Genomic DNA, 12,911 nt, shown 5'->3' on the forward strand with positions numbered 1-12,911 from the left:
AATTCAATGATAAAACTGTTGAATTCTGTGAATTGGATGCAAATTTTTCAGACATCATGCCCGTAATGAAATCGCCTTGTGAGCGCGGGCTGCAAATCTCCAAGGAACTGATTACACACACACACACACGCACACACACACTCACACATGCACACACGCTCACCTCCTCTGCTCAGGCTTTTCGGGGATGTTGTCAGCCTGTAGAGAAGTAGTGCAGGTTTTTGGCTGTATATGGTTTTGTCTGTGGGTCCTCAGGTCATTTATCAGCATTAAGTCAGAGGCAGTTTGTCAGTTGCCATACGCACCAAAGCGGCCGCTCTCTCACAACTGGATCTTGTCTGGAGTCCGCTGAGGACGTCAAGCACCAACTTTACCAGATGTTGGTCTGACGTCTTGACGACAGAACGGGACAACACTGACATTTAGAGTGGAGTGTCCAAACCGCGTCACATCCTCGCTGCCATCGTAGAATTATATGACAGTTGTTTACATAGACGACACATCATGGAACAGCTGCCAAGCATCAGTACCCATGTATGGCCGTCTAATGGCTGTTCTGTTCTAGTTTTTACAACTTGATGCACTAGTAGTACATTTTGCATATTAAATTTGTAACCCCTCTTGCTTGAGGTTAGAATTTCCAAAAAATATTGATTTGTTAATATGTACTGATTGTGCATATTTGAAACTGTTTTATACTAATATTCCACAGTAGAGATACACTAGTACCAGCAGTGCATTCCTGTCGTATTGTTAATGTTTAGCAGTCAGTCTGTTGTTTCTGCCCTAACCAATAAACAAAAAGTTGACAGTGTCATGTCCTTGTCTTGTTGTATTTATCTTTTAATTAAAAAAACAACACCATTTTATGCCCTCAATGTCAATCACAACAACACCTCTTGAGATACACAGTCCATCACAAGCATTTAATCTAAATTTACATTTAGAGATAATGGAATAGTTTGATTTATTTTCTTTTAATTAGCTTATTTGTCTTCTTGTTGAAAGTTAGATAAGAAGAGTAATACCACCCATGTGTCATGTGAAGAAGAAGATAGTTAGGTCAGCTTAACTTTGCATAAAGACATATATATATATGCATATGTGAGTTGTTGTTGATAGCCTCAAATTTGCAAAACTACTGGTGTCGGCTGCTCAGTATGAAAATAATCAATCTGACAAATATAAATAATGGACCATCTTGCTTTAAATCTACACACACACACACACACACACACACACACACACAAACACACAAACACACTCATGTTTCTCAACATTGCAACACATTCACTTCTTTGTGATCAATTAAATGACTTGCCCACCAGGGAACTGATCAGTAAAATAAACTTATTGATCGCATATGTCATCGTCCTCCCATCATTCAATAGCAGCATCTCATTCGTCTGTCTGCACCCTCTAATAATTTCCTCATCGACTGACACACAGGGAGAGGTGGATCGAAAACACACAGTGCACCTGAGTGCGTAGAGATATTGATAATATGCTGAATGCATCTAGGAATGATTTAATATGTAAAAATATGTCGATCTTATTAAATGAAAAAATGTGCCAGAGTGCACATGATAATTATTTCTTGTTGTCACACTTTTTCCATTAGCATGTGTGAACGTCGTTCATCTCCTTTGGTGGATGATATTTATGTCTGGCTCTGTCAAAAAGAAAAATGGAGCTGACGTAAATGTCATTTTGAATGTGACGTAGGGGTGATTGCAGAGTGCTAGTCTACCATCAAAGAAAAATAAGTTATACGTGTAGCTTCTGCATGTAAATTGCAGGAGCTTTTCAATTTTATATGATGGGCTTATTTCGCCGGAGGCTGTAATCAAAGCCTTCGAACACACAAATAATGCTCTATTTTTCCACATTCAGGAACACAGTATGCAAATTGCTTTGTATTCTTTCACTCTATTATTTATTCACTCAAGGCCTCAAAGTCCTGAGAGAACATGAGTAACATGAGGATTTTCGTTTTATTTTATTCTATGTGAAGAGAGAAATTTAACAATTGTACACACACTCAGATAGCCTGACTGATTTCATTGTACACTGTCACTGAAGTAAGGTTTTTTTTTTTTTTTTTAACATGATGTGTTAGTTAGTGTTAGTGTTAGTTTGTGTAAAAATGAAAAGTCTAGAACTTTCACTTTGCTGCTTAATTGGCTTTTACTGAAACAGTTTTCCCCTGTATTCTTCATTCACTTGCCAAAATTCTCATTATAAAATATTGTTTTCTGTTTTCAGAAATGGGAACACAGACGGTAACCACAGAGAATTTCTTTTGTTTCATTTCCCCAAATTGTCAACTTTTCTTTTTGTCTGGGAAAAAAAATTCCACCACATCCGATCCAATCACTCAAACCACTTGCCATTGGGTCTGGGAAGCATTTGACCTATTATGTTTTGTACTATAAACGCTAATGCCGTCCTGATGCACGTCTGAAAAGGACGACGTCATCAGTGCAGGACGTGGTAGTTGTTCTGGTGACCCTAATGCTCTGTAACGTTTTTTTATGAGTTGGAAAAAGTGCTGCACGACCATCCCTTGTTTTGTTCTGTGGAGGAAGACGTGTTGATTTCTGCTGACAGCGATCATGAGTAGCGATCATGCTACAGAGCAGACAGCAGAAGTATGGACGTAATAACTGTGCGCTGAACAGTAGCGAAATCTGAACACAAGTAGTCAGCTGGAGACGCATGATACGCACAGGTATGAGCAGCAATGTGTCTCGGCTGTCCACTTGTGTTCAGATCACCAAAACAGACTCTTAAAGATCCAGCATTGAAAAAAAGCAAATACAGTGCAGCGAAAGGCCAAACAAGAGTGACTGTATTTAGTCACATTTAACCACTGCCAACACACACACTTCACTGGATGCTGTCTGTTCATCTGCTCTCCACGCAGTGTTTCTGTCTGTATGACAATAAAGAGCTATTCAAGACGGAGACAGTATCAGATGCAGATGTGGTCTGGATGTTAGGAACCATCAGTCCTCTTCTGCTTTAACTCAGCGACAGGTAGACTCACTATTCATACACACGCACACGTGCGCTCTTCCCTTTTTTTCATATTCCTTGTGGATCTTATGGAAAATAAATGTTGGCATCAATCATACAGGAGAGGCCGCAGAGAAGAAGACAACATTAATGGTAAGGGCGTCCAGAGAAAGGTGAACTGCAGGGGAGACGGGGAGATGTGAGATGGAGAAGGGAGGCGAGGAGGAAGGTCGAGACAAAGAGCATGAAAAATTAAAGAGAAAGTAGGGCAGAGAGCGAACTGGACAGTAGAGGGGAATAAGGCTGGAAAACATTCTGTACACAGAAAACAAACAAAGATCTGTAGAGATCAGAAGACAGTAAATATCAGAAAGACAGATGGCATCACTCAGAGAGAACAGCAGGCTGGGGCTGCTAGCTGGTGCATATGTTGCCTGAAAGCTTCCTCATAAATTTTAATTTGTATTTGCTCATTAACCAAGTTACCATATGACTTCACAGGGACTGAGTGGTTTCCTCGCGGCGAGCAGATGAGGGTGTTTTGGGTCAGTCAGGCAGTGAGGAGGGCTATTATTGGACGTGCCAAAATAGAGACTGATGCAATTTGTGTTTACCTCATAATTAGAAACAATGTTTTGTGATTTCTTCTCTGAGTGTATTGGTGTTGTCACCATCTTGTTCTCTCTCTGCACTCATCAAATGGCATCTCTCTGTCAATGCTTTCGGCATATGAGCGTGACGCCAAAAGCCACCTTCCAGTGTCAGGTGAAAACACACTTGGACAGAACATGTGACATTGTTATCCTATGCTGCCGGATGGCTGGATGGCACCATGCGCGTCCACATACAACACATATGGGCGAGGCCACTCAAGAAGACAACCGGAGGGAACCGGTCACGTATGCATGCAATGCTAAAGGATGGCATCACATAATAACACTGTCTGTAACCATGCAACATAAGGAGCGTGACTGGGCTTATAGGGCCGGGAGGTGGATGGGTCCCACAAACAACTGACTTTAATGCGGGAGTCTGGAGTTCACTTTCTGTGTGGATGTGTGTGTCTTTTTATTTTCTACACCTTACCATTTGCCTTTTTTGCTTAAACCTATCCATGACTTTGTTGCCTAATCTCAACCATCTTGACAGTCGCAGTGGTTGCCACATGCTGTTGTGTAAACAGAAGGACCGTGCTGCTTCATCCCACCATGTGCATTTGTTGACATCACGGTAACAGCATCCCATAGCGTAAACAGCTGATGCAGAAGGATGCCTAAAATGTCATAGGCGACAGAGCGGCAACATGTGATGAGTTGGGACGTGTTGTTATCACAGCTCTGAGCTTTCCCTTTGATCCTTATAAGATCCTCGGTGTAATTGACGAAAGGCTGAATCACCTATCTGCCAATAATCCTGACATTCATTCAACTTCAATTCCTAAATAGAATTTTCACCTTAAAATATTAGTGTTTTATCAGTGAGTTACTGTATAAAGGTGGCAGTGCAACATGGCTGTTTTCGTAAAGGAGGACCCGCTCCTTATGTAGATACAAACGGCTCATTTTAAGGTAACTAAAGGCAAAGATATTTATTTTCAGGTGATTACATGCTAAAGAAAATTTACTCATTATATTTCGCTCAGTTTCTGGCAATAAATCCCATTAAATTTACACACTGAACACACTGTTTAAGTTAATTAATCTTCTCACTTCTGCTTTGAATAAAAAACTGGACGACAAATCAAACACAAACCACAATCACAGCCTGCACAGTGTCAACTGCTTGTTCGGTAAGTTTGCATTCAGTCCATTCATTCAGTATGTGAATCAGCTGGATCGCCACGGTAACAGTAATTCAATAAAGCTTGGTGAAGCTTTAAACAGTGTTAAGCCTGGTCCCAATCCTGCTTAATGTAGCCTGGCAGAGGAGACATAATCACGTCATTTTATAGCTTACAGGTTCACTTTCAGCAAATCTGTGTGTATGTGTGTTTGTGTGTGTGTGTCTGTGTATTGCTGCAGATGTGTGCATTACTTGAGTTAGTGAGCCAAAACTCGTTATTCATTGATTAGATTGTATTTAATACGCGCAGCTGATGTGTCTCCGCGGGTGCTCTGTCTCCACAGGTTCATCCTGGTGTTTGGATGTCTCGTTCTCTCTGTGTTTTCCACCATCCCTGCTCACCAGGAATTCTCTGCACACTGCCTGCTTATCCTGGTAGGAGACACACACCCACACCCACACCCACACACACACACACACACACACACACACACACAGAATTAGGATGTGTTTTTTAGGGTAGCTCACTTATTCTACACTGATGACTTTTACACATAATTTCATTGATAGTATTAAACTGTGTGTGTGTGTGTGTGTGTGTGTGTGTGTGTGTGTGTGTGGCTGAGTGATGCTCATGTCTGCATCAGATATGCTGATTGTGCATGCTCAGCACCATAATCAACTGTAATGATCGGTCCCTCAAGATCAAATCAAGCTGTTATAATTCAGTTGGAGTTAAAGGTCTGCGTCTCAGATGTGATTAAGCACAAAATCATCAGTCAGAGCAGGTTGACAGAAACAAACAAACACAAAATAAACAGTGTAGCACAAATAAAGTGGTAACAACAACACATCCTGCTCAAGTAAAAACACTGTTTATGTACAGAGAGGAGCAGAGACATCACTGGGTCAGTTCATTGAATTTACATAAATTGTACTCACCTCCTCTGGAACTCTTCAGACAGTTTATTTTTATTCCTTCAGGTTATGACATATCCATTTCCAAATTTCTGCCACCATGGCAATAACAATATGGCAGTCAAAGCTAAAGGAAATTGCATAATAAAAACTCAATTTTGTGATGACTGATCTAAACCCAAAGTGAAGACTGTGTAATGCATATTTTGCGTGATGTTTTACATATGATGTATTGTTTGTAAATTTTGCAAATAGTTTGCAAATTGATATGATTTATGTTATTTGCAATGTGTATTGCAATGTTTTTTTTCTTTAAATATTTTTCCTGCACAGGGGTCACAGATGTAAATGAGCTATATTGCTAACTCTGGCTCAACAGTTGTATTAATAAACTAAAAAATATAATCAACAGCAAAATCTCTACCGACAACATTGTCCAAGTTATTGTGAATAATGAATGAAATTCATTGGAATTATTTCTGTCTTTGCAAACCACAGTGACTTTCCATCTTGTTACTGCTATGTGGTTTTTTATTTGTCGTTATATCAGCAAGCATACAAGAAACTGCAAACTCCCCATGGTGCACAACATACATTAATAAATGTAAGGTAAGAAATTTAAAAAAAACCTAGGTTTAATATGTTAATTAGTGAGCTTTAGATGTACAGTTAGGTAAATTGGTTGGATTTTTTTTTTTACATGACAGACTTTCTCTCTGCCTCCAGTCTAACTGAACCAGTTACTGGCTGTTTAGCTTCATAATAGCATGAGAGTGTGTCAGGATATTATCCTAAACACAAGGACTGGCAACAGTAGAGTGGTATTTTTTTGTTTTCATTCAAACACTTGCAAGTGGACACATCAACCATAAACAAAAATGTTCCAGCTAAAAGCATGCAATAGCGTTTTTGCGGTCTGTTTTATGCATGCACACAACCTACATTTACTCAGATACCAGTACATCTCCACTACAGAGTTGTATCACCCTTCTGGTGTGACTCGGCAAGAAAGTGATTAATACTATTTCCCCCCAAAAATGTTGAACTAATCTCTTAAAGTAAATAATTTAGCAATATGTTGTAATGAATAGAACTATGTTAGCCTTTTTCACTGCAGATATCTTAAACGGCCATATCAGGAAAAGCACAGGTGCAACTATTAACAGTAAAGATGCCACAGTGAGTCAATTAAGTGAGCCGGCATGCGTAATAAGACGGCTCTGGAACTGGCACACCTAAATGGAGAAAAGTAATTTTTAATGTTATTACACTCATGTTTTTCCTGCCAGGACATGTCAACATGGTGACCATGTGTTCAACTACAGTAATGATAGAACAAATAATTAAATTCACATTATCCTCATATTGACCTTTAAAACAGTAATTAAGTCGTATTTATAAAGCAGCTTTTGAAACAAGAGTTACAAGGTGCTGCACAATAAAAACTTTAAAAACAAGTAACAGAAACTCTGTGCTGTATTAAATCAGCACAGAGAATAATAATATAAAGGCATTAAAACTGCACAGAAGGCAAATACACAATATAAAACAAAGTGCTTACAAAATAAAATGCTTACAAAACAAATGAGGTTTTAATAGCTTCTTAAAAATATCCATTGACCCAGCAGTTTTACAGGTAAGAGAAGATGGTTCCAAAGAGCGGGAGCTACAACTGCAAACGTTGGGTCAGCCGTAGATTTTAACGCCGATTTCTCAGTGATCCTACAGTATCCAGGGGCACAATAATAACCAGCCTGCTCTGTAGGTAAATTAAAGAAACTTGTTATTGAAATAATGCTGCAGTTTGGTCTGAGAGAGTACATGTGCTTTCTGTATTGCAGTCGGTTAGAGCCACAGCGAGCTCAACAACACGCTTTAATTCCCTTGACCCTTTGCTACGACTATTTTTATTGCTTGTACTTATGCATTTGTAGCATTTAAAGGTTTAAGTATGTGGGTGTTTTTTGCGTGTGTGTGTCCTGCAGGAGTTTGTGATGATTGTAGTGTTTGGCCTGGAGTATATCATCAGGATATGGAGTGCTGGCTGCTGCTGCCGCTACCGAGGCTGGCAAGGACGCCTCCGCTTCGCCAGGAAACCGTTCTGTGTCATAGGTAGGTCTGTGTGCATGCATATTTATATTTGTATGTGTCGCAGTGTTTTGTTGGCCTGCTGTGCACAAAAATTAAATAGAAGTGTGTAAAATAAATCCTTTGAGCCCTGAGCAAAGTGGTGCGATTTCTGTCAAAAACATGGAAAAAAAGTCACTGAGCATCTCAGTAAGAAATGTTCTGCAAACGGCAAGAAATAAGTATATTTAGTATTATTTTTTCAAAGTGTCAAAGGTTCCCTTGACATTTTAAATGTCAAGAAAGAAAACGCTAGGGAAAAAAGATTAACATAATCACATATATAAATTATGTTATCGGATTTTGTTTTTTTAAAGCACTTTTTAACTTTCTTTTTTTTATTTTTATTTTTTAATTTTTTATGGATTTTTGAAAAAAAAATTCTTTACTAATTTTCAGGTAATTCTCTGGTACTCTCTACTGACATCCTGCTAATTTGGGGGTAATTTTTGGGGTCATCTTATTTCCTTTCTCATTAAATTCCTCTCATTTTTTTGGAAGCAATTGAGCAAATTTGTCCAGGTTTCAAAGGGTTAAAGGTATGTGCTGTATCTCAATTCCTCTTTAGTTACACATTTGGAAAGTCTAGAAAAGCTGCAAAATTAAGTTATCTGATTGCCTCTCAAGATAGCAAAGCCTTAAACCGGAAGTCAGTTACTCCACCAGCGGAAGTTACCCACTCGGGCACAGTGTGCATCAGGGGTGTAAAAATTAATCGTTTCGATGCATCGCAATGCTGACGTGGACAATTCTGCATCAATGCAGTGATAGCACATAATTGATTATAGCCACATAACAATACCTGATGTTTTTCTGGCAGTGGCTCGACAATAAAGTCCTACAGTTCAAGAGAAATTCTTTAGATGAATTGTGGGAAAACAGAACCAGCTGACTGCTTGTGTTTATTGATGAAAAAGTAGCCATGTACATTAATATAGAAAAATGAGGATGCAATGCAGGCATTTTGTTGACATGATAATAGTAATCAAATTGAATCATGAGACCAGTGAAGCTGCTGCACATGCTCTATGGGCGAAAGATCCGGGCACTACATTCATACTTTCATATCGTGGAAATAGAGAATTTTCCTCACTTCATGCGCTATTGAGCAGTTCTCCCAGGAATGAACAAAGCCCTGCCTCCAATGCTGTATCTAGCTTCTCTTAATACATCCATGGTTGAAACACGAGGGTGCCAACAAACTCTGGACTTTCATGCAGGAGTCCAGTCTTCACTTCCCTTCTGACTTTGATGTTATCTTTCTATACCTTACCATGTACCTCCTTCCCCAAATCCTGACCATTGGTGACTTTGTTGCCTAATCTTAACCATCTGTACCACCATCTGAGCATTTATTAGTGTTCCGACATTGGTTGCCATGTGCTGTTGTTGCCTAAACATTACCATGTGCAACTTCAACCCACTATGTGCTTGTGTTGACAGAAGCACGTAAAGGGCAGGCACAGACGGATGCCCATACTGTAATGTTTAGATGCGTAAGTCCACTGCAAAGCGGCAATATGCGACAATTTGGGATGAAAACATGTTGACCTTTGTCATCCTCAGTGGCAGCCAGTGTACATAGTGTACCACATGAAGGTGTGCTAACAGAAGTAAACAAACTGACACACAACTGTGTTGCTTCTATTTAACAGTATAAGTTTATCATTAAAGCAGTTCGTTAGTCCAAACTCATTTATTGTATTTATTTATTCTTATTATAATCTTTATATAATCTTGGTGATATCCTGTCATCATCAAAACACTTCAAGTTTAGATAGACATGAAAACTACAGATTAAAAACGCACCGTAACCCCCGTTGTCCCTTACAGAATCATTTTAAGAGATTATTGTCAGCCAAAATGTTATTAGCCAACGTGGATAAGAGCTGTGTTTTAAAGTTCCTCCTCAGCGTCTCGTCCATGTAAGGGGTATCAGAGGAGCATGAAAACATACATTTAGAGGGTAGAGGTTCTGGATCCTTCTTACTTTAGCAGGGAGGAAGACGACAGGGGTATTTCAGGGTTGAGGACAGAGTGATGGAATAGAGATAGAAAGGAAACAAACAGCTTAAAGCGAATCAATATTTGTTTTTGAGGTGATGGATGAACGGGTGGATAGATCCTGAAAGTAGGTGAGTCAACCACAGTTCCTGTTACTAATATAGTTGAACCTGTGACCTTTAATTTTGCCTTTTACTCCCCAGACATCATTGTGCTCATCGCCTCAGTTGCCGTGGTTTCAGCAGGTAGCCAGGGTAACATCTTTGCCACATCTGCGCTGCGTAGCCTTCGCTTCCTGCAGATCCTGCGCATGGTGCGCATGGACCGCAGGGGAGGGACCTGGAAGCTGCTGGGATCTGTAGTTTATGCACATAGTAAGGTAAGACGATTTAAACTGTTTATCCTCTTCTTGACTTTAATTTTTACAGTTCAGATATTTAAAGTAATAATCAATATTGTCCCAACTTTTTTCTTGTATTTTAATACTTAATATAGATCATCCATGGTTGCACTTTTTGTCTGTTCAGTCTGTTATTTATGTACTGCAGCACTTTTTAAACAGATTGTAAAATCCGAGACTAATGACTAATATGGTTATTAAATCAAGGAACAGTAGCATGTTACATTACTGCATTACAGACAAATCCAGTGGGATTTCTGTCACTCCAACACTGGTGCTGCATGGTGAAAAAAACACATTCCTCCTACAAAAAGAAATCTTTACTCCTCAAAGGTGTCCACTCATTTCAGGGTCAAAGTAGTCAATACATGACATTTATCTTTTAAACCGTGTGAAGTGCTTTAAAAAGCTTTTTATTTCATGATTTCTTTTGTGTGTGTGTGTGTGTGTCGTAGGAGCTGGTGACTGCGTGGTACATTGGGTTCCTGGTGCTAATCTTCTCCTCCTTCTTGGTCTATTTGGTGGAGAAAGAAATCAACGATGAGTTCGCCACCTACGCCGACGCTCTGTGGTGGGGCACGGTGAGTACACACATGTTGATAAACACAGACAGACTTGAGAAAATAAACCAGCTTTTAAATGCCCTTTGAAATAAATCAGAAGTTGTAACTTCTGAAACAGTGTTTAGAAAGATAGAATAGGGTTTATGATTTTATTTTATGTTGTATCATATTCATGCACATTTCTTATAATTTTGAGCTGTGTATCACACAAAACCTGGGATTTTTAAGGCTTAAATTGAATGCCACATAGTAAAGATATTATAAAAAAAAGGTTTTGAATAAGTTTTCCCATCCAACACAGCGCTGTCGCGCCGTTTAATCCCAGGCGAAATTCAAAAAAGCAACACATTGGCGTTATGCTTTTTCTTTCTGACAACAGTGATATATTTCCATTTATAGTTTCTGTGTGACCTTAATGACACCTGCGTTACAAAAACCAACAGGAAAGGCCTTTAAAGTCACACTTGGCTGTCTGTGACGCACTGTTTCCTCCTACATCCAAAACCCATTATACCTTGAAAAACACGCACCAACAAGAAACGGCCCAATCAATAAATTCAATCTTCTCCTGCTGCCAGGTGAGACTGACCTGTTAGGCTGTGGGAATGACACTCAGATACGCTGTGCTCCTACGTTCTGCGGTCTCTTTGTCTGGTAGACACTAAAAGCTGTTATATCATTGTGGTGAAAATTTAGCCACATACACTTTGGAGATGTGTGAGTCAACACGAGAGCTGACTCAAAGAAAAGTAAGAGCTATCACCACTGGGCACCATCAATGGAAATCTGCAATATCTACAATTTTCTATATACTGGTTTATTTTTGACACATGCTGGTGTTCTGTTCATGATCACCAAAAGTATTTCAAAAAGACACTTAACCCCCAAATCAAAAATACATGTTTTTCTTCTTATCTGTTGCGCTATTAGTCCATCTAGATTGTTTTGGTGTGAGGTGTCGAGTGCTGGACATATCGTAGACATGTTAGCCTTCCCTTTCAGTATAATGAAACTAGATGGCACTCAGTGTATAGTGCACAAAAATATATACATTTGAAAAATTCTACCACAGTGTCTCTTTACAGAAATCATAGAACATTTTCATCCCAATTCCTCAAATACCTTGTCACTACACAGCAAAATATGACGCACAATAGATAGCGTACCAATTTACTGTCAATACATGTATTGTGCCTTTCTGAAATATACTTTTCTACCCTACTTTTCTACTATTTAAATGTATACAGTCTTTTCAAAGTAAACTTACAGTATAGGTAAAAATGTTGTTGTAGGGTTTACTTCCTTAACTAAACAAACTAAAGTCCATTTTTAGGTTCAGAAAAAAATATAATTTGCTTAAAATAAGTACAGTTATTAAGAACATAATGTAAGCCCTCGCATGATTATATTATGTAACATATCGGGCAAACGTCCTATCTCCAAAATTGCTATTTTTCAGAAATTAGAAGAAATGCTGTGTATTTAAAAGGATCTAATAGAGATAGGAAAAATGTTAAGAGCCACTGAAAGACTTTGAATTGAGGACATTAGACAAAAAAGAGGAGAAAGTACACTTATTTTATCATTACCTGTTCATTATGTAATGCACTATATTTACGGTCTGCCATTTCATGTAAATGCTGTCTGAATGCAGAGTGCTGTATGTCGTTAATGCCAAAATTACAGTCATTCATCACTGCAGCTGTCAGCGATGACGCAAAACGATGATGACTCATACGAAAAGATATCACAGTTCAATGCTCAATTTATAATAAACTATTAGATGTCTATTATGTGGGGAGAAATGAATGAGTGAACAAAGGACACAGATTTTTGACAGTGCTGACCTCTGACCTTTTAGATAACCCTGACAACCATCGGCTACGGTGACAAGACCCCACAGACGTGGACGGGGCGGTTATTATCGGCCGGTTTTGCTCTGCTGGGGATCTCGTTCTTCGCTCTGCCAGCAGTAAGTCAAACACATACACAATAATAATGATAATAATAATAAGAATAATAATGATGATAATAATAATAATAATAATAATAATAATAATAATAATAATAATAATAACAATAATAATAAAATAATAATA

The 12,911-nt window shown here is 38.7% G+C and overlaps 1 protein-coding gene across 1 annotated transcript in view; it reads left to right on the forward strand.

Annotated features, from left to right (window-relative positions):
* kcnq5a (potassium voltage-gated channel, KQT-like subfamily, member 5a) overlaps nucleotides 1-12,911 on the forward strand; it is a 113,062-nt gene that overhangs the window by 73,789 nt on the left and 26,362 nt on the right. Inside the window, exons 2-6 of the mRNA XM_042502825.1 lie at nucleotides 5,145-5,235; nucleotides 7,704-7,830; nucleotides 10,053-10,228; nucleotides 10,705-10,830; nucleotides 12,674-12,784. Of these exons, the coding sequence (XP_042358759.1) occupies nucleotides 5,145-5,235; nucleotides 7,704-7,830; nucleotides 10,053-10,228; nucleotides 10,705-10,830; nucleotides 12,674-12,784 (631 nt within the window). The remainder of the gene's footprint in view (nucleotides 1-5,144; nucleotides 5,236-7,703; nucleotides 7,831-10,052; nucleotides 10,229-10,704; nucleotides 10,831-12,673; nucleotides 12,785-12,911) is intronic.

The sequence above is a fragment of the Plectropomus leopardus genome, chromosome 15 (genome assembly GCF_008729295.1).
Source record: "Plectropomus leopardus isolate mb chromosome 15, YSFRI_Pleo_2.0, whole genome shotgun sequence".
Lineage (NCBI taxonomy): Eukaryota > Metazoa > Chordata > Actinopteri > Perciformes > Serranidae > Plectropomus > Plectropomus leopardus.